Source organism: Filicampus tigris, chromosome 9 (assembly GCF_054856515.1).
Source record: "Filicampus tigris isolate MCC_2025a chromosome 9, RoL_Ftig_1.0, whole genome shotgun sequence".
NCBI lineage: Eukaryota > Metazoa > Chordata > Actinopteri > Syngnathiformes > Syngnathidae > Filicampus > Filicampus tigris.
Window position 1 is genome coordinate 17,594,941 of NC_141225.1, and position 25,808 is coordinate 17,620,748.

At 40.3% G+C, this 25,808-nt stretch overlaps 1 protein-coding gene across 3 annotated transcripts in view; it reads right to left on the reverse strand.

The window, feature by feature from the left end:
- The window catches only part of cpne5b (copine Vb), a 79,097-nt gene that overhangs the window by 12,349 nt on the left and 40,940 nt on the right, over positions 1-25,808 (reverse strand). For all 3 annotated transcript variants that reach the window (XM_086040956.1, XM_086040955.1, XM_086040957.1), the window contains 7 exons: positions 18,744-18,807; positions 12,683-12,786; positions 10,983-11,087; positions 4,192-4,233; positions 4,028-4,103; positions 2,364-2,417; positions 1,766-1,827 (listed from right to left, as the gene is read on the reverse strand). In XM_086040956.1, coding sequence (XP_085897082.1) covers positions 1,766-1,827; positions 2,364-2,417; positions 4,028-4,103; positions 4,192-4,233; positions 10,983-11,087; positions 12,683-12,786; positions 18,744-18,807 — 507 coding nt within the window. The remainder of the gene's footprint in view (positions 1-1,765; positions 1,828-2,363; positions 2,418-4,027; positions 4,104-4,191; positions 4,234-10,982; positions 11,088-12,682; positions 12,787-18,743; positions 18,808-25,808) is intronic.

Consider the following 25,808-nt stretch of genomic DNA (forward strand, 5'->3'; position numbering starts at 1 on the left):
TGACATCTTTTGGAGACTCTTGTCACTTTGGTGAATCCCTGTTAAACGACTGCTTTTGACACTTGTTCACACTACAGTCCCGGCAACAATTGCTAAGACAAACACAGCAGCAGTTGCGGCACTCCCCTATTTAGGCAATGTACAGTATTTTGGGCTTTTTAATCCTACTTGCACAAGTTTAGTATTTTTATGTTTTTACAGCGTCGAACCACTTTTACACTGTTTCAGTTAAGAGTGTTGCAAAATGTGAAGCCTGAGGCATTTGAGTGTTTAATTGTATTTACATACAAATACTTATATAATAATTATTGTTACTAGTATCATCTGATAATGGTAAGTAACCATTATTTTTATTATTAGTAGTAGTATTTTTACAGCCGTAGCATTTTATGTCTCTTCTGCCAGATAGATGCGTTACTATTGTATTGCTATAAAGCTCCACTTTAACCAATAGTTCCCCACGTTTTGCAGAAGGAGCAAAACCAAAAGTGTTTCATTCATGTCAGAAATTCCCAGTCTTTAAATCCTAATTCAATTTCTTGTTTTAAATCTTATTCAGTACAGAGCAATTGTCGGCTTCATCATATTTTGGGAGTTTAGCATTCTCTACCCTGTATTCCCTGCTGAAAAAAATAAATCAACAGACTGACTATATTGCATTTTCTCTTGGCCTGCTCGTGTTATTAATATAAACAATCAAAGTAGTTTCAATATTCATGATTACATCGGTTGCCAAATCCAACAGTAAATCGAGCCACTTCATCACAAATAGAGCAATAACAAGTGCTTGAGCCGTTTTGTGAATGTTTGGCACGTAATTCCCCACTAAGCTGGAGAACATACAGCAGCAAACTGCTGAGAGGCAAGCGTCCACAGTATTGCTACGATGCAGTGGTTCTCAAAATTTTTAGTACCACCTCAAAAAATACTAAACACTGCTTTCTAAAGTATCACCATAATGACCAACATTCTAATGCGGTACCATACTGGGGCAAGTGCTTATCAAAAATGAGAACGAGTTTATTATTGTAAGCCACAGTAACATTGAGCACAGTTTGAACATAAACACTGCACTTAAATACTTCCACATGTTTCCATCTTCAGCAGGAAAAAAAATGAATATTTTGTCTATAATGAATTTGACAACTTTGACATTATTTTTCAGGTACAATTAACACCTTTAAAAACACATTTTGGCACTTGCTGTCGACTGAAAATGACATCACACGTGCTCAGAGATCAGGTAACAACCAATCGCAGCTCATGTGATGTTTGCAAGCTGACAAAATATTAACTTTTTGGAGCTCAAAATGGAAAAATAGTTCAGTATCTCTTTAAACAATTTAATGAAAAATGTAATGTACATACGTGGAATAAAATTGTACTTCAATTCAGTTTTAAACACAAAATGTGCAAAATGTATGTCGTAAATGCAAATTTATTATTACTTTCAAGCTAAATACAACTGAACTGTAGTTGTACTTGTATTTTTATGTATTGTGGGTTTTTTGTCAACTTTTTCGGCATCACCAGACAAGCAATGACGTGGCAGATTTGGCAACGATGTCAGAGTCTCTCATTAACAATATGTCGATGAGATTGCTCTAATGTCCTCGCCTAATAGTGGGCATGTTTGCATGATAGCAGGGAACATGTGATTTTTGGGCGACTCCATCTCTCAGCATGACTTACGCTCATTTGAAAGTAAACTTAAATAGCAGTGCTCAATAAATTCAGTCAATTAAAGAACAAAATGTGCACTTACCCTCCTTTGATGTAATCTAAGAATGTGAACTCCGACTCCACTGAGAATGAGAGCAGCGTCACCTAAGACAAAGATTGAAAAATACAAATCAGATTGAACGCAATCCAAATTTGGTTTGATGGCCAAACAAGTGAAACCTTGTTTGCTCGCCACGCAAGCCGGAAGATAAGAGATGGCTGCTTTTAGATGAGTCTTTTACTTTCGTCGAGACAAGTGTGAATATGATTTGTATCACTTATATTTGTATGCATTACTTGCACGCGGCCACACCGGCAGGGAGGTTCTGAGGAAAACTGCTTGTTGATGTCTAACGTTGTGATCAATCTGTTGGAATGCCATTTAATTTTTTTGTTTTGCGGACACAAAACGTAAATGAAACAATGAACAAGTCAAGCACTGACTGAGAGTGCAGTGTAAAGGATTCATGTGGTGTACTGCACATACTGTGGCCCCAGCCCTCTTATAGTCACCAAAAATACTCCATTTTTACAACGCCCTCCACCAAATGTGATAATTGGACCGAATCAGTGAACAAAAGAAGTAACAGCGAAGCACAAAAGAGGCAAACTTCCAGCCTTGATTGGCTGCAGACACTCACAGTTCCAGAGTTGACATATTTCTTTTTCTTCATTTTCTTCTTGGTATTTATAACCTAGAAATAAAAAAAGGAAACAATAAGGGAAAGCTCTTTGTCTTGGACTGATCAAAATTCCTATACATGTCATTAAAACTTTGGAAAAATATTTTATCCACATGACCGAAGGTTATAGTAATAAAACACCTCCTTGATTTATAGTTTGCTCCATTGCAACGGTAGCCAGTTAATTTCATTCAAGTTCAATCTCCCTGTTTTTTTTTTCATACCTCACTTGTAAAATTTACAACATGTACTACATTAGATCAAGACAGAGAGACAATTAGAGGTGTCTACGCTCGCCTTTGAGTGAGTGCGGGTGCAGACAATGTGCAAAGAGCAATTTGTAATGCATTAAAATGGACCAAAGGCCATTTAAAGTGCAGTTGATCTCATGGTAAGAGCAAATTAAAGTTTCATCAAACCTCAAACCTTTTTTTTAATTTTTTTTTTTCTAAAATGATCAGCTTTGAAAAACATATGAAGGGGGATATTTTTATTGCTTTATTTATTTATTGTAGTTTTTGTTTGTTTGGTTCAACCACAACAGACGGGCACCAGTAATGCAACAAGGAGAAATATTATTATAGGACCAGGAATGCTGCTTACTGCAAAGTAGTGGGAGCATTCAAATGAAAGGAGTAGAAATAATAACTCAAGAAGAATTAGCTGTGTCTTGTTTTACGTGGGTGGAAGGCACTTGCGCATCTTTGTCGGGAACAACTGCTCATGTTCACCTCAAAAAGGGAAAAAGGTCAGAAATTTGTGTGTGTGTGTTTGTGTGTGAACGCATGCATGAGGTTCAATAAAGAGCACGTACAAACACCCGATTTAACACTTTGCCCTCGGTGTCCTGCGCTTGCCAATCATACTGATGTGTCCAAATACAATGTGTATTGATGGGTAGTGGACAGAAGGCTCAAGGTGCATGATTCACTTTCAACTGGCTCGAGAACAAGAGAGAAATGTCAATTTTGAGACCAAAGACGTCTCAGCTCATTACTCCGATTCCCTGTGGATGTGAGGCATGAAAGTGACAACCCCTAATTTAACATGGAGGGATAGCAATTTGTCTGACACACTGAACAATCTGCTGATGCAAAAAGTAAAAAGGCCTTTCAGACTGCCGGGGAGGTAGAGAAGAATCAAGTGTAACACATAATGGAGATGACATCCAAAAGACAGGTATTTATCCTTGATGCGAGGCTAGTGAACCATAGCAGCATGAAGATCCTGACATGGCTTCTTTGTTGCTGTTCCCCAGATTCAAATATTTGCTACTGCTATACACTATTAAAAGAAAGTAAAAAAAAAAAGAATAATGTACGTACATAATACAATTGTTAAAAAAAAGTGAGCGATTATGTCCCATACTTTTGAACTATGACTAAGACACACCTAACTAAGCTACACCTGTACAGAGAGTGAGTTATTTTTGGAAGTAGAAATCTATATCAAGAGGTCTTAAAATGAGAGGCACTTAAAAAAAATAAAAATAAAAAAAGTGATGTTGGATTCCGTGATCCTTTTTCCTGCAGCAGCATCCAGGTGGTTTTAGTGCCAGAATATGAATACTTCAGGTATTCATCTAGGTTTTGACTACCCGCCCAAGAACACCAATGAATTACCTCGTACACATTGAACTGACTCTGCCCTCGAGCTAACTCTCGGTAGCTGGTGGTGAAGTCTCCAATGAAGTCATGGCTGGGAAGAGGGAAAAATGTGCGAGTCAGTTGGACAACCTGTGAGTTACAAACAATCGGGCACTTAAAGAAAGAGACAATTTACTCACCCGCCGTCTCTATCCCAGTCATACACCTCCACTTTGATTGTTCTGGAGAAAGAATCAGACAGTTACATAAGAGAGTTATTTGGAAATATAAGGAAAGTGTATTGGCGCCACATCTGTCCTAATTTACTCGGATTCCTCCGTCCATATGTTCAAACAAGAAATCATACAAACATGTTGAATGCCATACTGCGTTTGAACAGGACTATATGTCCGCAGTATGAAAATCAAGATGGCAGATTAAATACAACAAGCTTGCACAGGATCAATTGTGATGTGCAGAAGCGCTACAGGTAGAGTAGACGGAGGAACGCATTATAACGCAACTGGCGAGAAGTTGGAGGGAGGTCAGTTGTTTTCATTTGGTATTTCACAAAATTATGCACAAACCCGTCGACATAGGAATCATCAGCTTAGCGCCCCGCATAAGCTTTTTAATGGCTGTCTGTGGGCAGATGTTTTACTCGTACACCATATGAAGCAGACTCTTTTCATCCCCTGAGCATTGGCAGAGTGGATTTGCCTGCAAGATCTCCGATTCCCAATGATGTCTGCTGTGTTTATCATGAATTTTTTAGTGGAGTTTGCATTTCACTGTATATCATTTTCCTTTTACGCACCAATCTGGGCTCCTTTCCCCCACAATGCTTCAATCAATTAACTACGATTTTCTTCATATTGCTTGTGTAAACGTGGAGAGGCGTTTGCTGGTATAGTGTGCCAAGTGGAATCTGTTTAAATCTAACACGTGATGTTGTCAGAACATGACGGTGTATATGACAAGAGATGATTATGCCATCACGTGGAAAAAGGTGTCCACAAATTGTGTCCACAAATTAGTATGTCATTAGTATGACAAACACTTGTGAGACCTTTCCTCATTATACAAGATACATGTGTATAATTTTATGGGCTGTGTCATGTCGTATAATGACTTATAATTTACAATTTTTGGTGGATTTTTCTAAAAAAAAGAAAAAAAATGTATTGAACACAAGAGCCAATTAATATACAGTGAGGTGACCTGGTGGTTCGAATGTCTGCCTCGCAGTTGAAAGGTCCGGGGTTTGAATCTTGACTCAGGTCAAGATGTGTGGTGCTGCAAGTTCCCCTCGTGCTTGTCTGTTTTTTTTCTAGTGACTTGGCTCCCTCCCATATTCCCCCAAAATTTTTATTAGGTGCATTGAAAACTCTGAATTGCTCATAGGTGTGAATGTGAGTGTGAATGGTTGTTAGTCTACATGTGCGCTGCTATTGGCTGGCGACCATTACAGGGGATACCCCGCCTCTCGCCCGAGTCAGTGGGCTCCTGCTAACCAGTGAGTTGAATTAGGATGGTACAGCGGTACAGAAAATACATGGATGGATGGATGGATGGATACACAGTGGACTATCGAGGTTTGTACAATTCATAATTGAACTACGATTCTCAGTAAAATCGTGCCTTCTAATGTTGATCACAAAACCCCCCAAAATTGTCATTAAAAAAAAAGTCATAAGACTCGAGTCACTCATCTCTGGTGAAAAGGTGTTAACAGTTTGATGGAAGACATTCATTTTATTCATAACACTGTCTACGGGAATTTGTTTTCAAAATACGAAGCAATAAATGCTCAACCAGTTCCCTAGAACAAATCCAATTCAAACATAGGGCTACACGCTGTGCATGCCTTAAAATACTGTTTGTAACTCACAAACTGTAGCATAGGTAGAAGTCCATCATTCAGAGAAAACATCAGAAAAACAAATTGCTAACGTTGCACTAGTGCAGCAAAAAATAAATGTTCCTGCAGAGCAAAGTGGCGGAGAAAAACAACTTTTTGGGCACCTTCATAGCTGTGTTCCCAGTGCTTCTCATCCTTGCAATTTTGCCTTACATAAGAGGTTCCACCAGCCCAGATTCAAAGAAAGCTGTCACAGAATACTGAGGCCTACAATAAGCCCAACTAGTTCACTGCCATCTGGCCTCCATTACCGTGTGGCGACAGGTTGGTCTTTTGGGGTTATCTTCAAGCGCGTGAGCAAGAGAATGCGTGCATGTCACTTTGGTGGCCGTAACACGATGCTTCTCTCGCAATTGCAAAAAGACATTGGAATAAATTAGACAGCATCGAAAAATAGAGATAAAGGAAGAACAAGTGGCAATCAGATTTCAATAGACCACTTTGTGGATAAGAATCAAATTCAAGCTTGTGCGTACTGTGTTACACAGATTAGCGACCAATACTGAAATGATCCTGACACAATTGCGTCATGATTTCAAATAAAACTTTCCTAACATGGATCATAGGACTTTCAGATCCTTTAGTGCCCCCACTTTAACTCACAGAACAATATACACTCCAAAACTAATCTACCACTGTTATCTCCTGCTATTCTCAGGCTTCTTTAATGAAATGACTCATCTCCAGTAATGGAGGTACATGTGATTGAGAGAGTGAAAAAAAAAAAAAAGGAGTACATTTAACTCTGAACCATTCTTCTGCTGTAATTACAAAGATCTCCTTGTAATATTTGCCACGGATGAAAATAGAAAGCTTCTGAGTCACTGTGCTTGTTAATATGGATGAAATGAGCTTTGGGAGGTTTTAATTAAATAACTAAGGTACGTTAATCTATTAACTGTTGGTCAAAACCCTGGGGGAAACTTGTCAAATCTCATTGAATATATTAATAACAATAATGATATAATAATAATTGTTATTATAGTAATCATCATCATCATCATCATCATCATGGACAGAGGCCACAACAATATGACCACATGCAAATTAATGTCATTGGATCTGTGGGACCGTGAGGCACCTGCGTGTGACGTGACTCCGGTAAAGTCCGTTCTCGACGCCGTTTGGCCGCCTCGGACTGACCGGGCAGGTCTGAAATATAGACGGGAACTCATCGACCTGCCAAAGCACAAACGAATGCCCAGCTCTGCTCATTTTTTCCACATAATACCTCACATACCTACCAAAGCATCAGCTTTACTTTCATTTATTCATATGAATGGGCCTGTGATAGTTTCTTCATCTCTGTGTGCAACGATTGTCCAGCTTCCTCAACACATCCGATGGCCAAGTGCCCCATTTAAAAATCCTAGGTGTCCTTTGTTGACATGCCACAACTTTTCTTGTTTGCCCTTTGGTGCACAAAGCCTAGGAGCACGAACATGCCTAACTAATGCACTAATCCAATTAGAGCAAAGCCCATCAGCAGAAGGCCAAGCACTGACATACTTCTGCGGCCCTGTACTCACTCCAGTGCCTTTTCCCACTTGAGGAGAGGAAGAAGAGGATGTTTCAAACCCTACAAGCAAGATATCTGAAATTTATGTCAATGGGCACTATTCTCATGCCCAGCGCGAATCTTGTGCAAGGCACAATCTAATCGTGTGTATTTCTTCTGGTACTCTTGCAGATGAGCACAGTTAGAAAGGGGCATGAGTGCCATTGTGGGTGTGAACATAGACGACTAGCTTCCCAGCGAATGGAAGTGGCTTCCTCTCATTCTACTTTAAAGTCATCACACTAAAGGATAGAGGAATAGACTCGCTGGAGCTCCTGACAGATCGAAGCGTGCAAAGTATGTTTCTAAGGAACTGTAAGCAGACCTCCACGAGGGGATGAAGTTAAGGTGGCCAGGGCGATCGCAGATTACCGCTGTCAAATGCACATTTTGAGATTACCTTCTAACCAGATCATTCTTGTCGGTGTTTTTGTTTGTTTGTTTGTTTTTTGAGACCGTGGGCCATTGAGAAAGACATTTTGGTACTCTGTATGTTTCATACATATTGCGGCTTGATCATAAAATCACTATACCATGCATACCGGTCGACCAACGTTGTCACTGCGCAATTCACGTTCTTATATAACGGTAGATGGGTGACCCGTGCCGGACGCCGGTGTATTTCACTGGGCGCCATTTTAGCCAAGCTGAAATAAAATCAGGAAAAGAGAAATGGTGAAAAACAGTTTAATAATATATCTCCACAATTTGGGACAGGAATTATCTTCAAAAATCTGTTATGTATTCATAAAAAAAAAAAAAAAAAAAGTTTAATTTCACTTAACAGGGTCCTACTGAAGGCAAAAGTGTGGGCCACGAGATTTACAGTATACACAAGCAACTTTGTCCAAATACTTTTAAGCCACTAAACATGCGGTAAGGTTGTAGTTCTGCACTTAAAAGTAAACGAATTACATGTTCAGAGACCTCAAATCATAAATGTAAAAGAAGTCTAGCTTAATCTTCTACTAAAATGATATTGTGTCCTTTTACTGTTAGAAATAGTGCAAAGAAAAGATATGGTACAATAATAATCGTATGAGAATGGATTGAGCATACTGAATGGATGTTCCTCTTACTAGTACAAAAGCGATGTGTAAATCTGCTGAATTCAAGGTAGCGTTGAAAAAGTCTTGCCTCCAGTTTTTAATGCCTAGCAACAGCCACATTGTAGGCTCATATGACGCCATTCAGGCAGCAATCGTAAACCCGACGCTCTTAAACTACGGATTCCCGCAAACAACAGCGCATCTATATGCATTTGGTTGCTATTGGTGCTTGGCTTCCTGTTTATGGGTGCCACATTCAGAATTCTGTATTTATGACAATGTTACACTGGAAATACGGGCAGGAAAAACAAGCAAGTGTATAACCTGTTTCTATACTGCCTTGGTCATATTTCAAGACCTGCAGCATTTCAAACCGTTTCAGCTTGTGACTTGTCACATTCCATTACTCACACCATGTTTGTGAACACTGAATGTGTATGCGTGTGTGTACGCGCGCGTGCCTGCGCGTGTGCGCGCCTTTGATGCCCACCTCACTCCCGAGTGTATGATCGACTCTGACAGGTTAGTGACCCCTTTTGGAGCGCATGTGTGATACGCCGGCTGACACAATTTCCCCCAATGTTTTGTTACACGTTACAGCTCCCCTTTAGGAATGAGAAGCTCTCATCCATTCTGTCGTCTTGGGTTTGATCTCACACACGTCCTTTATTTTCTCAGCATCTCCCTTAATTAGAGTTCAACTGGAGGTACACACATTATGACAAAAAAAAAAGGCTACAACTTTCTTAGCCTCCAGATGAGAAAATGTGCCTGTCACTTCTTTTTCATCACTGCTTATAACTTCTTCCTTATTCAGCTGGTTTTCTTTCTATCGCTGGCTTCTAAATGAAAGGCAGACAGAATAGCTACGGGAGAAATGAGTTCTGATCCCTTATAACACAATGTGTCTTTATTAATAATGTGCCAAATAAGACAAGAGAAATCCATCATAGCGTTAGATTCTGTCACAGTGCAGTCCTAAAGGTCAACGTAATGAGGAAATTAATTTATTCATTCAAATGAATTCATTTTAAACCAGTGTTACGTCTCATTTGTATTCTCTAATGCCAAGCTCCTCTATTTACTTTGTTTTGCATAAAACAACTGACCTTTTTTAACCCCCATCACTCTTGAACTTTAACTGCAAACATGAAACTGAATCGCCTCATTTAAACAGTGATGTACCGGTATTTGTGATATTACTGAACAAACTAAAGTGGATGGTTTCCAGGCATACAACAAATACGTATATCAGTGTTTAGTATAATGAGACACAAATAGAGATGAACGATCGGGTGGAAGACAGTCTGGAAGTGCCCACTTTGCAGATCTGTCACCTCCTTGGCCTGGTCGATTTTAAAGCCGCTTCGATTTGCGGCGGCTCATTTCAGCTGTGTTCACGCCCACTACGGCGCAAAATGATCATTTTTAAGCGCGCCGAGCTAAGTGCGTATGCAACGATACCAAAACCCAGTGTAGTTTGACCCTGCGCAGATTTAGACCACGCCTCGTGCTAGACTTGCACTGGGCATGAAAATAGTCCCCTTTAAATGAAGCAAAATCCCATTGAAAGTGGGCAGTTTATCCCAATTACGTCACTAAATAGATGTACCATTCCAACCAGGGATAATACAACATGACTTTTATGACACCCTCCTAATTCATCATTAAAGTCAAGAGGGTGTTTTATTGGTTTAACCTAGCTGTACGGTTAATAAGAATGTTATGATGGTGGCTGTTTGACTTTGAACTTAATAATTCGTATTCATTTTATTCCCTGTAGGAAGGAACAACTGGAGGTCAACCAAGGGAGTAGAGTGCTTTTAACCCGAAAGGTTCCACTTTATGAAGAAAACCGCCTGAAGTTGACACGACATCATGGCAAGTTACACTTTGTTAGTTGGGGCAGTCAGTTCATTCAAATGCATTTGAATATTGCCCATTTACACATGTTGTCACTTGTCCGTTTAAGTGTTACCGTGCTTTTATTTTGGAAAAAGGGACATTGCACCTGATCACAACGAGGCACCCAGTGCCGATATAACAGCCCTCATTGTGTGCTTTCAAGTAATAATCAATACTGAGTAGTAATGTAAGAATGTGGCTCCAGTAAAATAGTGTGACCGTGAAAAAAAAAAAGACTTAACAGTGCAACATGTTGAGACGATATCGATTCCCGCTGGTTAAACTCAAGGATGCTTGTGGTTCAGTAATAGCTGCCATCAGTACACTGGACACTGTTGGCGGGATACTGATCGGGGCCGTGAAGGTCATCGATAGATTGCTCCAGCTGGAATCAATGAGGTCAGACGATGTGGATGGGGTTATCGTGCTTGTGTGTGTGTGTGTGTGTGTGTGTGTGCGCGTGCGTGCATGCAGGCAGGTCATCTGACATGCCTGACTAAGTCGAAATCGAGAGTAGTGGCGCGAGAGACAACAAGCAGTTTTGTGGACCAGGTTTACCTGTCGTAGTCGCCATTGCAGAGTGCTCGGACGGGAATAGTAAACGGCTGCCACACTGGGTTTAACGTGTTCTTCACCACCTCTGTTTTATGGCAGATCGTAAACCTAGACAGAAAGAGTGTAGAGGAGGAGACAAGAGTTAAAGCGGCAGTGAAAAGAATTTGCTCATTAATTCCCTTTATGCAGACAAGAGAGATAAATATGCAAATAGGAGGAGGAGGAGGAGGAGGAGGAGGAGTGTGCAATGGAAAGGACAGAGGCTCCAATGTGGACGCCAAGTAAGACACTTCAAATAGTGTCCAGCTTTGTTTATTTCTTGGCTAGTCTCCCAGTTATATTGTTTTATAGACCCCAGAGAATTATTTCATATCTGAGTGTGACTCTCTAAACCAAGCCCTTCTGTACCAATGGATTTCTGCTATCTACAATGCTTCACAGAGTATAAATCCCGATTAAATACCACAAACCATCCTCTCACAAAGCAACAAGGCGTATCACTTTTATTTCTTCTTATTTCACTAAGTGCCCCGAGCATTTGAAACCCCTGTAAGTCTGTTAGGTGCTTGCCCCCCTTATATGCTCTTTCTTGTGGCCCAACGCTACAAGAGTGCTAATAAGGCCTCCGCTATAATGTCTTCAATTTGATTCAGTTTGGACTGAGGCTTCTAGGAAACTCAGAAAAGGAAAGTGTTTAAACATACAGGGTACACTGTACTGTTTCCTGGTAGGTCTTTTGTTTTGGTGTGTGCTTTTTGCATTAATTACCTCTCCTGTTCTATACAGTATGCTCTCTTGGAGTAATTTATGTAAGCCACGTTGTTAAATGTGCTGATGTGACCAGCGCTACTGTCATTAAACACTGCAGCTCCGACTATAGTGCCCATACAGTGCAACACACGCTCATGTGTGCTCTTTTATAGTTCTACTGCATCTTCTCCTCCCTTCAAGATGGTTTACGTACTGTACATGGGATTACATCCAGGGGCAGCAGTAGTTGCATATGTAAGGACTAGACTTTAGAATTTGAGGGTGTAAGGTTGGAATCCTGCTGTGGAACAGAATATGGAATTTTGAATTAGCTGCTGGGGACATGGTAATCGACTTCCAGAGGGCTGCAGGGTTACCCTACAGCTTTTAGTTTGCTTCTGACTGACATTAACTGTTCAACTTTTAACTCTTTTCTTTCAACTCTTCCAACCAGCTCACCCTGTTCTTTTTTTAACAGTGTGGGGCAGCAAGGACATCCGTCCCAAGTTAACAAATGATAATAATAAAAAACATTCAGTCAACATGACCTTTAATTGTTTTTAATTGGGCTGAGACAAATTCACTGTGGCAACAAGTTGGTGCCACAGGTTGGATGGATGGATGGATGGATGGATGGATGGATGGATGGATGGATGGATGGATGGATGGATGGATGGATGGATGGATGGATGGATGGATGGATGGATGGATGGATGGATGGATGGATGGATGGATGGATGGATGGATGGATGGATGGATGGATGGATGGATGGATGGATGGATGGATGGATGGATGGATGGATGGATGGATGGATGGATGGATGGATAGATAGATAGATAGATAGATAGATAGATAGATAGATAGATAGATAGATAGATAGATAGATAGATAGATAGATAGATAGATAGATAGATAGATAGATAGATAGATAGATAGATAGATAATTACTTACGTTCCATCTTCATTACTTCTGTAGAAAACCATAAACGGGTCTGATTTCCCAAAGAAGTCTTTCTTGTCTAGCTTATTGGCACAGAACTGCATGGTGGCGCTGTCCTAGGATGTGAGCAGATGGGGGGGAATAATAAGGAGAGTAAAGTGGCGTACGATAAGTATCATTAAAAATTGTATTACAGTTTATGTGGATTATGTTGTGTGGATTTTGCACACTGCGTGCAATTATATAAGAGTGACAATTTACAACAACAACTGCAAAGCCATTACACAGTAAAAATCAATGAGTTGAGAAATGAAAATGTCAAAATAATGATATTTTTGTATTGTTACAAGTAATTCCATGTGAAAATGGCTCTTGCAGTCAAACAGGAGGTATTTTTGGTCAGCACATTATGCATTACCTCTTTGTTAAACTTGGTTCATCGTAGAAGGTAACCATAAAGCTGTACTTATTTTATTTTATTTATCCAGGTAAGGCAACTGACCGTGGTTCTCATTTGTAATGCCAATCTAGTTACAGTAGAGCAAAGCAATGCATTTTTAAATTAAAAAAATGATAATTCTTAGGATACAGTAATTGATTTTATGTTGTGATTTTGTGATACGCCCCCTCCCTGAGGCATCACCTTATCATGGTGGAGGGGTTTGTTCTCAATCTCATAAACACTACAATAGGAATACTATGATGTATCTATAACCTGTATGGGAAAAAAACGTTTTATACAATTTAACTGTTAAACTAAGGTTTCAATTGACAATGATACAAAAAAAAAGAACAAAAAGACACTTATTATAGACTGTAGTCCCATAAAAGAAACAAGTAGGGATTAAGAATTTGGAATATGAAATTGAAATGAGAGCATACATAACACTGATCTCGTATGAATCAAAAGTAAGCAGATACGGCTGAGAGATTTCTTTCTGAAACTTTTTCTTTCCCTCTGCCTTATTGTGTATTTTTTCCACACATTGTTGATCATGTAGGGCTTAAAGCATGTCCAAATCTAAATCACTGGCAAGCCTTTAAGGCTTGAGGTATACTTTCTTAATGTTCCCCTCCCAGTGTCTGCTTCTTGTGTGCAGAAAAAGAGGCCTGACTAACGCTTGGATGCACGCTGCGGCTAATCTATGTGATACAGTGTTCATTACAGTACTTTCACACACTTTAACAATAAATTGCTGTTGTTGTCATCATTGCCTGAGGTCGTACACCAGGCAGCCAGCGCTCCACTAATGATAGCTTGATCGCTTTTTAATGTCACAGCTTGCACCTCGTGTCAGTCTGTGTTCTGGCTGGCAAATCGGTTAAGGGATGAATGCGAGGTCCCAAGTGTGACGGATTGTGCGAGTGTTTCTGCATGCGTGCATACAGAATGCCCGCTCAGATTCCTGGTTCGTTTTTCCTCACAGTGACCTCCTGCCTGTTTTTATTTTTTTTAAATCACTCTCAGCCAGGCATTTTGCAGCAAGCAGGACCACTCCAGCAGCGGGAGGAACTTCATCTGCCTCCTTTCCCTCACCCTGGGGGTGTATACAGTACCTACTCCACATCTGCCACATTTGACACTATCTTTTTGCAGAGCTCGTTACATCTCATCTGGGTACACATTCATCTCACATGCCGCTCATTGTATGACACATTAACAGCTGTGTCTCATACAACATGCAAGACGATCTAAAAGTGAAGCGCATTATACTGAGAGGTTTTTCTATGTTTGAAAATTATTCATACTCATGCACTCTTTTTGTCTTTCCTTGCAGATAGCTATACTGCGTGTATATGTCTGAATAATTAGTTTTTCTCATGGGTATGGAACCCCACAGGCTGAGCCCCTCAAAGGATGACAGGAGGTGACAGTTACCGCTGACTCAAAAGCATTTTGATGACTAGTATAGACATTCCAGGAATACAATAAGATTAGAAATGGCATCTATAGTTCTTGGGGGGGGGGGGGGGGTTACTGAGATCCTACTATATACTGTAAGCTTCACAGCAAACCGTGGGAGCCCTAAAAAAAAACAACAACAACTTTTTCTTTTAATCTGGTAAAGAGCTGAAGAACAGGAACCTTTTAAATATAATTGGTGGTTAAAGGCAACATCCAATATGAGGCTATTGAGATGCAGTATGTGACATGATTTTTATGATTTCCCAAAGCCAAAAACTCAGAGGGATAAATGTGGATGATGGGTCAACTTGTGCGGACGTCCAAGTTTAATGCCAGCAAAGTGAAGCCTTTTATTTAGTAAACATTTCGTTGGGGGGCATATGGTGTTACAGATGACAATCCCTTGCTTTTTATTTTTGTTTGTTGGCATGTACATGTGAGGCTTTGTAAAGCTCTTTGGGTAGAATGATGTAGACACACAAAATAATTTTGCAACAATTAAAGTGCACTATCTGTTCAAATATGACGTGTTTTGTTTTTTGGGGGGGCGGGGGGATTAGACGGATAGATGGGTAAAAATGTAGCGGCTGTTGGTCGCAGTTTTCAGTCAGAAACGCTAACGGAAAGGCGTTTAGAATCATAGGCGGACCAGCCCACAGGCGGGTACCATTTTTTTCTGGCCGGACAAAATGGCCGATAAACCGACGGCGGAAGGGTTCCCCGGCTGTAGGCGGACCGCAAATTTTTAGTAAAATGCCCAGCTCTGCTAAACGTGTGACTGTATGTTGTCGCTGGCCACTTTTGGATGTCATCTAACCATCCTGCTCCGTGAACGGGATTGAAATGTTTTCTCTTATAAAATGCGTCAACGAGCATTCCCACATAGTCTGTCATAGAAAGTGTACTAGCACAACAAGTTACTATGCAAACAAAACACCGGGTCCGGTTCACACCGAAAGTCATGCCCATAATTAACGCAAAGGCTCATGGGGCATAGGAAAAAGGTGGATAATGTCAAAGACAGAAGCTTAGCAGGACTGCAGTGTTTTTGGGTGCGCAAACTAGTGTTAACTAACAGCATTGTCAACATTAGATCACTGGCACATGCAAGCTTTTGCTGTGCAATAAAATTATTTCCAAACAGTTTCTACTATCTCTCTCCTTGAAAATTTAGCATTAAAACAATCTACCTGACGTGTCAGGTTATGTCACCACCTTTTAGTTGGGCAGAACAAAAATATCATTGTGGTGTTAGAGAATGATTTGATCAGCCATTTAAAACATTTTTTATCTTTATGTAACACAATAGCCATATCTTTTTCAATGACTAAAGGAAAACCTCTTATCAATTCATGCATTCTGAAGTACATGTATTCTTAGAATACTTTGTTCTTCCTTTTGTCTTGGGGGCAACTTGCAAACCCGTGTCATATTCAGATAAATTAATACGGAAGCAAGTGGCATAACGAAAGAAAGACCTGCTTCTTCTTCTCAGCACATTAAACATTTTGTTCCAGGCTTCCCATTAGTCTTCCCGAGCATTTGAACGGTTTTGTGTGTTGGTGCTACTGTTGTCCTGATTCAGAGTAAAAGGACACGCACACAAAGGAAGCGCTGCTGCGAGAATAGGCGCATAAAAATATTTATGGTGATGAACAGTGTTGGGGATATCAAATATGCATCTGCTCCTGCCTCATTAATGTTCTGTAGTGCGAACTTGCATTCTTGCTAAGATTGAGGTTCAACAATGTTGTTAGTATGGGGGCAATCAACTAATATTCACCATGGATGTGTGTGTGTGTGTGGGGGGGGGGGGCGCATGTGTGTGTGTTTGTGTCCTGTCCATCAACATCTGTGAGTGGAACTGAAGAAGCGGCAATTACTAAGTCCTCCTCCCTCTCATACAACAGAATAATTACTTTTCTTTCACTCTCTGGATTTCTTGCCATATTTAGTGTTTTCCATATTTTGCAGCAAAGAAATGTGCAATGTGCTTTCAGACTGCCCTTCTACCTCTATAGAATAGTAGATAGGTGAGAAAATTGGATAAAAAAGGAACAAAATATTCAAGGTTTTTGCTTAAGCCTCTTTTTCAGCCCTTTGAAAAAAAAATGACCTGAGGTCAGTTTTGCCAGTGAATTTAGAGTTGGCCTTACAAATGATTTGATCATTTACCAGTTGGGGCAGGGTCAGTTTGCTTTCTCACCAACTGAACCACAACAGAGTTTGCTTAGTTCTAAATGGCCTCGGGCTGGTTGAAAGCAGAAAACGTACTGCGCTATGGGGGGAAATGAACTAGATGATCCAAAATGCACTAAAGGATGAAAAAAGCTTCACATTCCAAATAGGGATTCAATTAAAGGATAATGTCTGCAAACAGTGAGGGTTTATGCTAGTGTGTGTGTGCTCGATATGGGGACAAGGTCAGGCTGGGCTGCGTTTTAATTAAGCAAATCTCGGTCTCACACTGTCATTATCCAAGATGATTTTGGAGGTACGAGTTGGTACCTGCAGGCTGTGAAATAATCCAATATCGATTCACTTCACTGCGTTTGTTTCATTCTCTCAGACACTCTCTCACACACAAGCACAGGCAGCCTCTGTAATACTTCATCTTTTAATTGCACATTTGCTTTTGTTTTCAATATTTCACATCTGCTCCCTCTTTCATTGCCTCTCTGCCTCTGTCTTTGCACAATTTGTTCGGTTTCACACTCTTGCTTTCCAATATCCTGCTCTAATGTGTGTGCGGTGAGCTCAGTGGAGCATCCGCGGCTTCAGACCGCAGGCTTAGTCGAGAGAATGATCAGCATTCACCTCATCATGTTGCGGGGCCATTTCATTCAACACTGTGCCACTCCACTGAGTTACAACAGATGTCCTGTCTGCTGTGTTGTCAGAGGGCTGAACGGGTCAGAGATAGACGCCAGCATAAACACACAACGGCTTGGCGGATAAAATAACTTGATCTCAATGAGTGGGTATTTGGGTCTAGCGATCTGTCAGCATACACAGATCCTCACACTGACAAATGTAACGTGACTCCACCAGTGAAAATACAGTCAATGCTTTTGTTGTTTTTTTCCCCCCCTTTCCTCCTTCAGACTGAGTGCTTCGGCAACGGCGTAAAAGTAGCAACTAGCCATCCCCTTGCTCTACCCCGGTCATCACGGTACAACAAAACCTTCACTCTAAAAACAGTTGGGTTAAAAATAACACAATTTGGGGTCAACAATGGACCAATCCACAACTTGGGTCAATTTGACCCAACTTTTTTGGTTGCTTTTGCAGAAAAGAACCCCGAAAATTGGTAGTTTTGTACAAAACAACCCCCCCCAAAATGGGCTGTTTTGCACAAAACAATGCAAGAAAGTGGGTGAAGTTGAGCCAATTTGTGTATCGGTCCATTTTTGACCCCAAATTGTGTTATTATTAACCCAACGGTTTTTAGAGTGTTGTGAGCATTGGCAATCTCTACATTAAGACAGTTGTGGCTAAGTTGAGATGGGACAGCCCCTCAAAACAGGCTGATTTAAACAGGTAAGTATAAAGCATGTCACTGACACTGTATTAAGATACCTAGGAATGGTTTTAGTAGGTGGAACTGCATAATATGCCTCCTTCGAAATCTTCGCCAAAGAGTGGGATAGTGCTCCTCCCCTGAGTGAACTAAAAAAATGCTGTGATTTCTGCTGGTTGAAGTTTGGAATTTTATCACAAACATAACTTTTTTGTCTTTAGAGCAGTGTTTCCCATCCTTTACTGAGCCAAGGCTCACATTTTTACATTCGAAAAAGACCACCAAAAAGTGTCACACAAAGTATATATACTGTACATATTACTCCAGTCCTAAAGGCTGTACACTGGCTCCCAATTAACTGTAGAATAGATTTTCTTGTTCATCACACTAATAATGCAAGCAGAAGCAAGTCTAAGTAAAAGGCAACATATTGCTTGAGCTCAATTTACTAGAAATTTAGTAGAAAATACCTTACGAAAAAAAACCCCAATAATTAAATAGCACGGCATCGGCCCCAAAAAACGCCAGCCCACCGGGCATCTGCCCTTTACGCCAGATGGCCAGTTTCCGGTCATGCTTTGTATCCACAATTATTTCAAGCAGCTTTTCCAAACTGTCACTTTTGACAACAATAACGGTTTACTTACCCTACAGTTGCTCAGCTCCTCTGCAGACAGGATGATAGTGCCGCATTTCTTCCCTGGGATCCCTCTGTGGTAGATATGCAAATGATTGTATGATGAGTTACAACAATTAATTAGACAATAATTCATGCTCAGCAACATTAAGTTCAAATGTGGCTTTGACAGTTGTGCTGTGCCAAGGTCACTTCTGTACCTATCATCTGCCGTAATATATGTTACATTCTGTCTCAAAGTATATCTTGCTGCTATGCAGTGGCGTACACACAACCATTACCGTTGGTACACGTGTAGAGTACAATCAAATGGAAAGCATACAACACAAGGTACATGAGAGCGCTAATGTATATTAGAAATACAACAACAAAATCCAACCAGAATAAAACAAATATTATATAATAAGACATTCATATTGCGCTGATGGTGTAAATCATAACTGATCATTATTATCTTTTCAAAGGCAGAATCTTTGATACAGCTCTTGTACTGCATTGTCAGCTTGCAGTGGTACCTAATGAAGTGTCCAATATAGTTGGGAAAGTGGTCCAATTAACAACCATCTCTCGCTTGTATATTCCTTTGACTCATTCCTAAATGGAAGGTGAACAAACAAACAAAAAACAACACAAAAGAGTCTATTTGATGACTCATGAGCCGAAAAGACAATGAGTGCCAGATTGAACATTTAACATCAAACGAGGCTTGCACTGTTATCTCATGCAAATTGCGGTCATGATCTGCATGTGTTAATGTTCATGTTTTTAAATGGTCCAGATCAAATGATCTTCTTCAAGAAAAAGATGTAAGAAACACAAAGTATATTCTGTCACCTGTAATAAAGTAAGTAATCTAATACACTGTACATACTGTAATTGTATTAATTTATTCATTTATGAAATGTAACTACATTGCCCATGACACAAATTTAACAATACACAAGGATGTGAGTGACGAAATGCTGTATGGAAACACACAATCAATACTATGCTCAGTATCCTTGTTTACCAAAGTTAAAAGCCAAATGATTTCAGTGTTGTAACAGACCATGATAATAGCCTCCAGGCAGCAGAATACAATCTGTTTGTAAATCCATTTTCAACATTTTACCGGTAGTTGTTAAATTTACTGTGGGCCTCGGTGATCAGAGTTGCCAACATTACAGAGCGGCTTTTAGTTTGGATATAATAACGCCTCCCTGGTAGACTAATTATGTCCATCTCATTAATAATTCATTGGCGAGTTTATAGCAACAAATATTCCCAAAGAAAACCATTAAATGTGTGCCAGACTATACATTGTGCAACTTGCTGAAAATGTACTCCAAAAACTTTTAACAGCCTTATTAAAACTTGGTTCTGTTCAGCAAACGAATTGGGCTGGAAGTCTATTTTGCTCCACAAAGCGGCTGTCTGTACCGCTGGGTCCTCGTCTTAAATGTTGTTCCTCTATTTCCTGGCGACAAACATTTGTTGGCTGTGCCAGTGTAGATATTCTTAAAAATGGTTTCTATTGTTAGCCCACTCCCGTTTGTTCTCTACTAAAAAGAATTGTCATCTGTGTTGTGTAGATTACCCCAGCCGAGTTACACATGACCACTTTTCCTTCAGCCCCCTTTTAAACCATAACAGCACAATCATTTTGTGGTTTATTTAAAAAAATATATAGGACTTTGTATCAAACAGCAGGCCATAAAAAATTATTAAGGTTGCTGTCGACATTTTACAAGTTGATTCATGACCTTGTTAATCACTTGTGTGTCACAGTAAGCAGTAAGTGTCATGTTAGCTTAGACATTTCGCAGAAGGCAGGATTGTAACAGCAGGGGGCCATCTCAAGGACATGGAGTTTAAGAACATAATAATGAGTCAATCCGTGGGAGGTTTGTTAACATAATTGTGCTGCAGAGTCACCAACAATCAATTGACAACAATCACCCACAACATTTGTAAAATCCAATTAGAGCTTAAAGGGGAAGTCAATCCAAACATATTTTTTTCAGGAAGATTTTCGACGCTGGCCCACTAGTTGAAGCTAATCCACCCTTTTTTGTCCATCTCTGGGGGCGGCCATTTTGTCGTTATCTGAGCCCTGAGCAACTGTGATGTCATTTTTAGTCGACAGCAAGTGGCAAATTGGCCGCCACCTGCGATGGACAAAAACGGACAAAATATGTCATATGTCAACAAGAACATTTACTGTTATCATTTACTGTGCTTTGTTTTATTCTTTTGCAAAGGAGATAAATAACTTTGAAATGACTCTCTTTCGTTATTTTTCTACATCCTTATGGAACTGCATATAGACAATGTAGGTCTGTACATAAATACAAAGAGTGCACAACATGTAGTAACAGAGAGCTTTTAACGTCAGGCTGAGGTGGCTGCTCAAACATGATCTACAGAAATTGATTACCGGTAGCCTACAAATGTTTTTGGTGTGCGTATGTGTGAAATGTTGCCCACATAATTACACTGTTGAATGAATGTTACTCCTTACAGTTCCTTCCTTGATTAAATATGATGTTGAAATTCAAAACGTCGTATGAAGGTGCACCTACAACTTGGAATGTGATGCCGCAAAAGGAAGAAAAAAAAAAACATGAACACGCCTCTGCTTCCTTCTGTTTTACTGGCACCGAAAAAAGTGCTCTCCAGCTGCGTGCAGAGGCGAGTCCTGTAAAAAGTCAACTAGGACGAGACCTTTAAGGCACACTTTGAAAGACCTCCATCAATGTGCAGGCAGGGGGAACATCCCTGTCAAGTGATGTGAGAAACTGTGAGTGATTTGGCACCAAGAATTCAATGCGAACACCCACTCGAAAAAAAAAAAATAATTCAACAGCACATCGTCAGCCACTGGCCGGGAGGTACAGCCTTGAAACGAGAAACACACTCATGGTTCATGTGCAGTTTTCCACAGATGTCTGAAGGTTGTGAAATCAAAAATCAACAAGTACAAAAGAGGCCATATGATATGAAGAAAGGAAATCCTGACTTGTTCTGTTCAGCATTTAAGCTACAATATTTAATCAAAGTATTTGGCTGTCACATTTTGCCTTATTCACAAATTTTTCCAGTCACACATTTTTGCATAACATGATCATGGCCATCTCAAAACAGCCATCTTAAATGACTGTCTGTCCCTAGCTGTATTTAGACATTATTTCACTTTTAGATGCCTGAAATCAAGATAATCTAAGAACCACTGGAAAGAGGAGATGGAAATTATTGAACACAATCTAATTTGAAACTCACTATTGATTTGCAACAGCAAAACGTAATCCTCCAGTTTTGGAGAAGAGACCTCGTGAGGATGCCACGATGCCAAAGATGATAGTGCTTATGACCAAAAACAATGATACAGAACATTCGTCGAATGAATGTGTCTGGAAGCTGGTGCTGGAACCGCAACATTAAAGAGTTCATTTTGTAATAACTGAGGATGATTGAAAGAAAATACCTCATGAATGAGTGACACTGTGGAGTCAGTTAAATGGTGCATGTATAATAGAAGCTCCCCATCCATCAGTGCAACGCTTCAAAGACTCGGCATACATATATTAGTTTTTGAACCTCTGACATTAAAGCAGCAGCAAGGAATAATTGGGTTGTTTTGTTTGCTGGCTTTACCTACAGTACTGATGTCTAATGTACTTTTTGTCTAAGTCTCTGTGGTTGCTTCAAGGTGAAAGTGAAAAGGCCAGATGCTAAAGATGCAAAGCCAATGAAAACAAACGGCATGGTTTGATTCTTTTGATGACCGTGTTCAATACACATCAATGTTTCAACAACGAAAGCGATGTTTTCTTTTCCAAGTCTCAATTGCTATTGAAACAGCTTTGTAGGCATGGCTGACATTTATAATTTATTGGATCGAATGTCTATGGGGCACAAAGGGTTGATCCCTGACACCCTGCCTAGCAACAAGTGACATGTAAACATGTGCTAAGGCGCAAAGGTTAATTAAGTGCCCCACCAATTGTAAATCAAAAAGATCAACAGTCCTCGGAAACATACAGTATATACGTATTATTAAATGACTTTTATTCAACTGTATCGGAGCACACAACTGTGTGACAGTTTTGTAATGACAGCTATTCACAGTCAGATGTTCAAAGTCAAGCTTCGTTCACAGACAAGGAGCACTCGGGATAACCTGTTGAAAGTGAGATTGTGCTGGATGTTGTCCAGAAGTGCACTTTGGCAAAGAGCCACGGTTTAAAAAGAACCCAAAGTATCTCATTGATTCAACTGTGCGACTGAGCACATCTAACCTTCCCCGATAAGCAAACCGGCGAAACGAGACGTCTGACTTGACTAAAAAAAGAAGTAGAGGGTAAACAATGAAGGCTTTGGAGGATATTAGAAAATGAAATTTGTTTCGGACCTCTCAGTTACAGAAAAGCTGGAAATAAAATACAGAAGTCTCAAGGTTTTGGGAATGAAAGGCCGTTCTTTGTATGGTGTAACAGAAGTTGGTCAAATAGAATGAACAGAACATTCTGTCTTTTGAGCCATGGATCAACATTTTAATTTCAAAGAGAAATAGCGAGAGAGAGAAAGCAGGTGTCAAACACACATGAGCACAAACCACATGAGGTAAAGTACATCCATCCTGGCCATCAGTCACTGACATATCACAACACAACAGCCCCCGCTTACTCTGCCAACTTGGGATGTATATTTTCCAGATCATTGTTATGTATTAACAACACTGGCACAGAAGCAGCAATATCTTACTTTTATTTTTGCTGAGTGCTTTGTGAAGGGAGATGCCTTTTCCAGACTGCTTGTTTCAGCTCCTTCAGATATTCAAAAAGATTTAGATGAGGGCGCATACAAGGCCATTTCAGAATAGTCCAATGTTTTGCTCCTCAGCATATTCGGGGCGTTTTTAGCTGTGCCTTTTTTTTTAATCATTATCATGTGGACCTATGACCTACAGCTGTCTGTATAGCTGACTGGACAGCACATTTCACTCCAGATTGCCATTATTGTCTCATTGTACAATGCTCAGATTCAAGACATCATGTGCCCAAAGCAGCAAAGCAGCCTTAGAATATTACCAAGTGTAGTTCTGGTTTCACAGTAGGTCCGGTGTTTGTTTTTTTCCCCCATTGTATGCTTCGATTTTGTCTCTTTAACCACAGTGCTGATGGAACTTGTCGAAGAGCTGCAGTTTTTTTTCTTCTTATCTGTATGAACGACAGAAGCTTTGTGGCTTGTCACACTATTTCAGTTAACATTGTGTTTTTTTTATTTTTTTTATTAAAGCGGAAATCAACCCAAAAATGTTCTTTTCAATAATATGTTCTATGCGCCTCCAACAGCGTAAATGCAAAATTCTGATTAATGTTGAGTTTGTAGAATATGAGTTAAGCAGCAAAATCCTCTCATTTTTAGCCATCTCAGGAGGCGGCCATTTTGCCACTTTCTGTCAACTGAAAATGACATCACAGTTGATCAGGGCTCAGGTAACAACCAATCATGGCTCACCTGTTTTCAGAAGCTGAGTCATGATTGGTTGTTACCTAAGCCCTGAGCAACTGTGATGTCATTTTCACTCGACAGAACGTGGCAAAATAGATAGAAGCATAACAATTTTTCCCAAGTTGTAGTAGTAGTAATAGTAGTAAATGTATTGCATCAGTCAAATTACTGTATGTCTGGGGGGCCTTTGCAAACTAATGATCTACTTAGAAAATAAAAGCCAGGTGTACAATCCATCTCATACTAGATGTAAAGTGAAATTCTTGGAATTGATTGCGCTGATTCTCTACCTATGACAAAACCATGACTAAATTACTTCCAACTAAATTACTAACTTCACGGGGTGAGGGAAAGAATAGATGAGAAGACTTGTACACACACATAAAACACTTGGTGGCTGCTACCTCCTCAATTACCCACCGCTGATTCTGCAATACCTCAGCCGTTCATGACCTCATTTAACTTACAACTACCAGTGAAAGTGAAACATTAATCAAATTGTACTAGGAAAGTGTTAGCAGCCACCATAAAAGTAAAGAAAAATTGGACTCAAATGAGTGCCTGTCCTTGTGTTCAGCCTCTAGCTGGTAGAAGAAAGTGACCCAATATCCACCGTGCTCTCAAATAAAGCACATGCGACATCAAAAGACAACACGGCCGTCTTTTCTTTTGGTCTCATCCACGGTTGAGGCACTTTGAGGCAGACACTCAGCTATTAGCAACACTGTCAGTTGTGCCCATTTTATTATTCACATTGTGATAAATATTTCACTCGGTGCCCTTCCATTGGCCACTGCTTGTCCTGTCAGAGGAAACACGTTGATGTGGAAGCTGAGACAAGCCAGTGGAGGAGAGAAGTGTTGAGAGAAAAATGTGAAAATGGAGCACATGCACACATTCAACACAGACTCAGACCCTTATCGCTTCCAATACCACTAACACTCGGTGGGGAGCAAATGACACCTTAGGCAATCAGCGTCGTAACAACGGCAGCCGATTGTATGCTTTGTTTGCCATCAATGATGCTGGGCCCTGTCATTTGTTTCGGGGGGGGGGGGGGGGGGGGGGGAACTATTTCATTTGCTAAAACAGCTACCTCGGAGTCTTTTAAGCCTTGCGTGATGTGTGAAGGAGTAGAACGTTCCGCGGATTCCCATCTATCAGCAGATAGTCGACTGCAAGGTGCTGAATGACCAAATACTCGTCCCTAACGACATGCTTGCGTTTGTATACTTAGTGCAGCGTGTTTGAGCTGTCTCGTGGCTTGAGAAGTCAAATTGAATCCACAAGGGCAGAAATGTGCTTTCATAACAGATGGTCCCGATCACTGAGGGACTGGTGATCGATTGTTACGTCCAGGAAGAGGAAATTGACTAACTGAGTTTTAGGACGCAATCAATGCTGGAAGATCACGTCGATTCTGCCACGTCGCTGAACATTCACATACAGGCGAGACAAATTATTTTGGAGCGCAAAGGCATTTAGAACTGTTCGGTTCTACAATGTTTCCCCTTTTCTTCCATCGATTCATTTTGTTTTCTGCTTACAGTATTGCGTTCAAGGACACCGTTAGAGGCTTCGG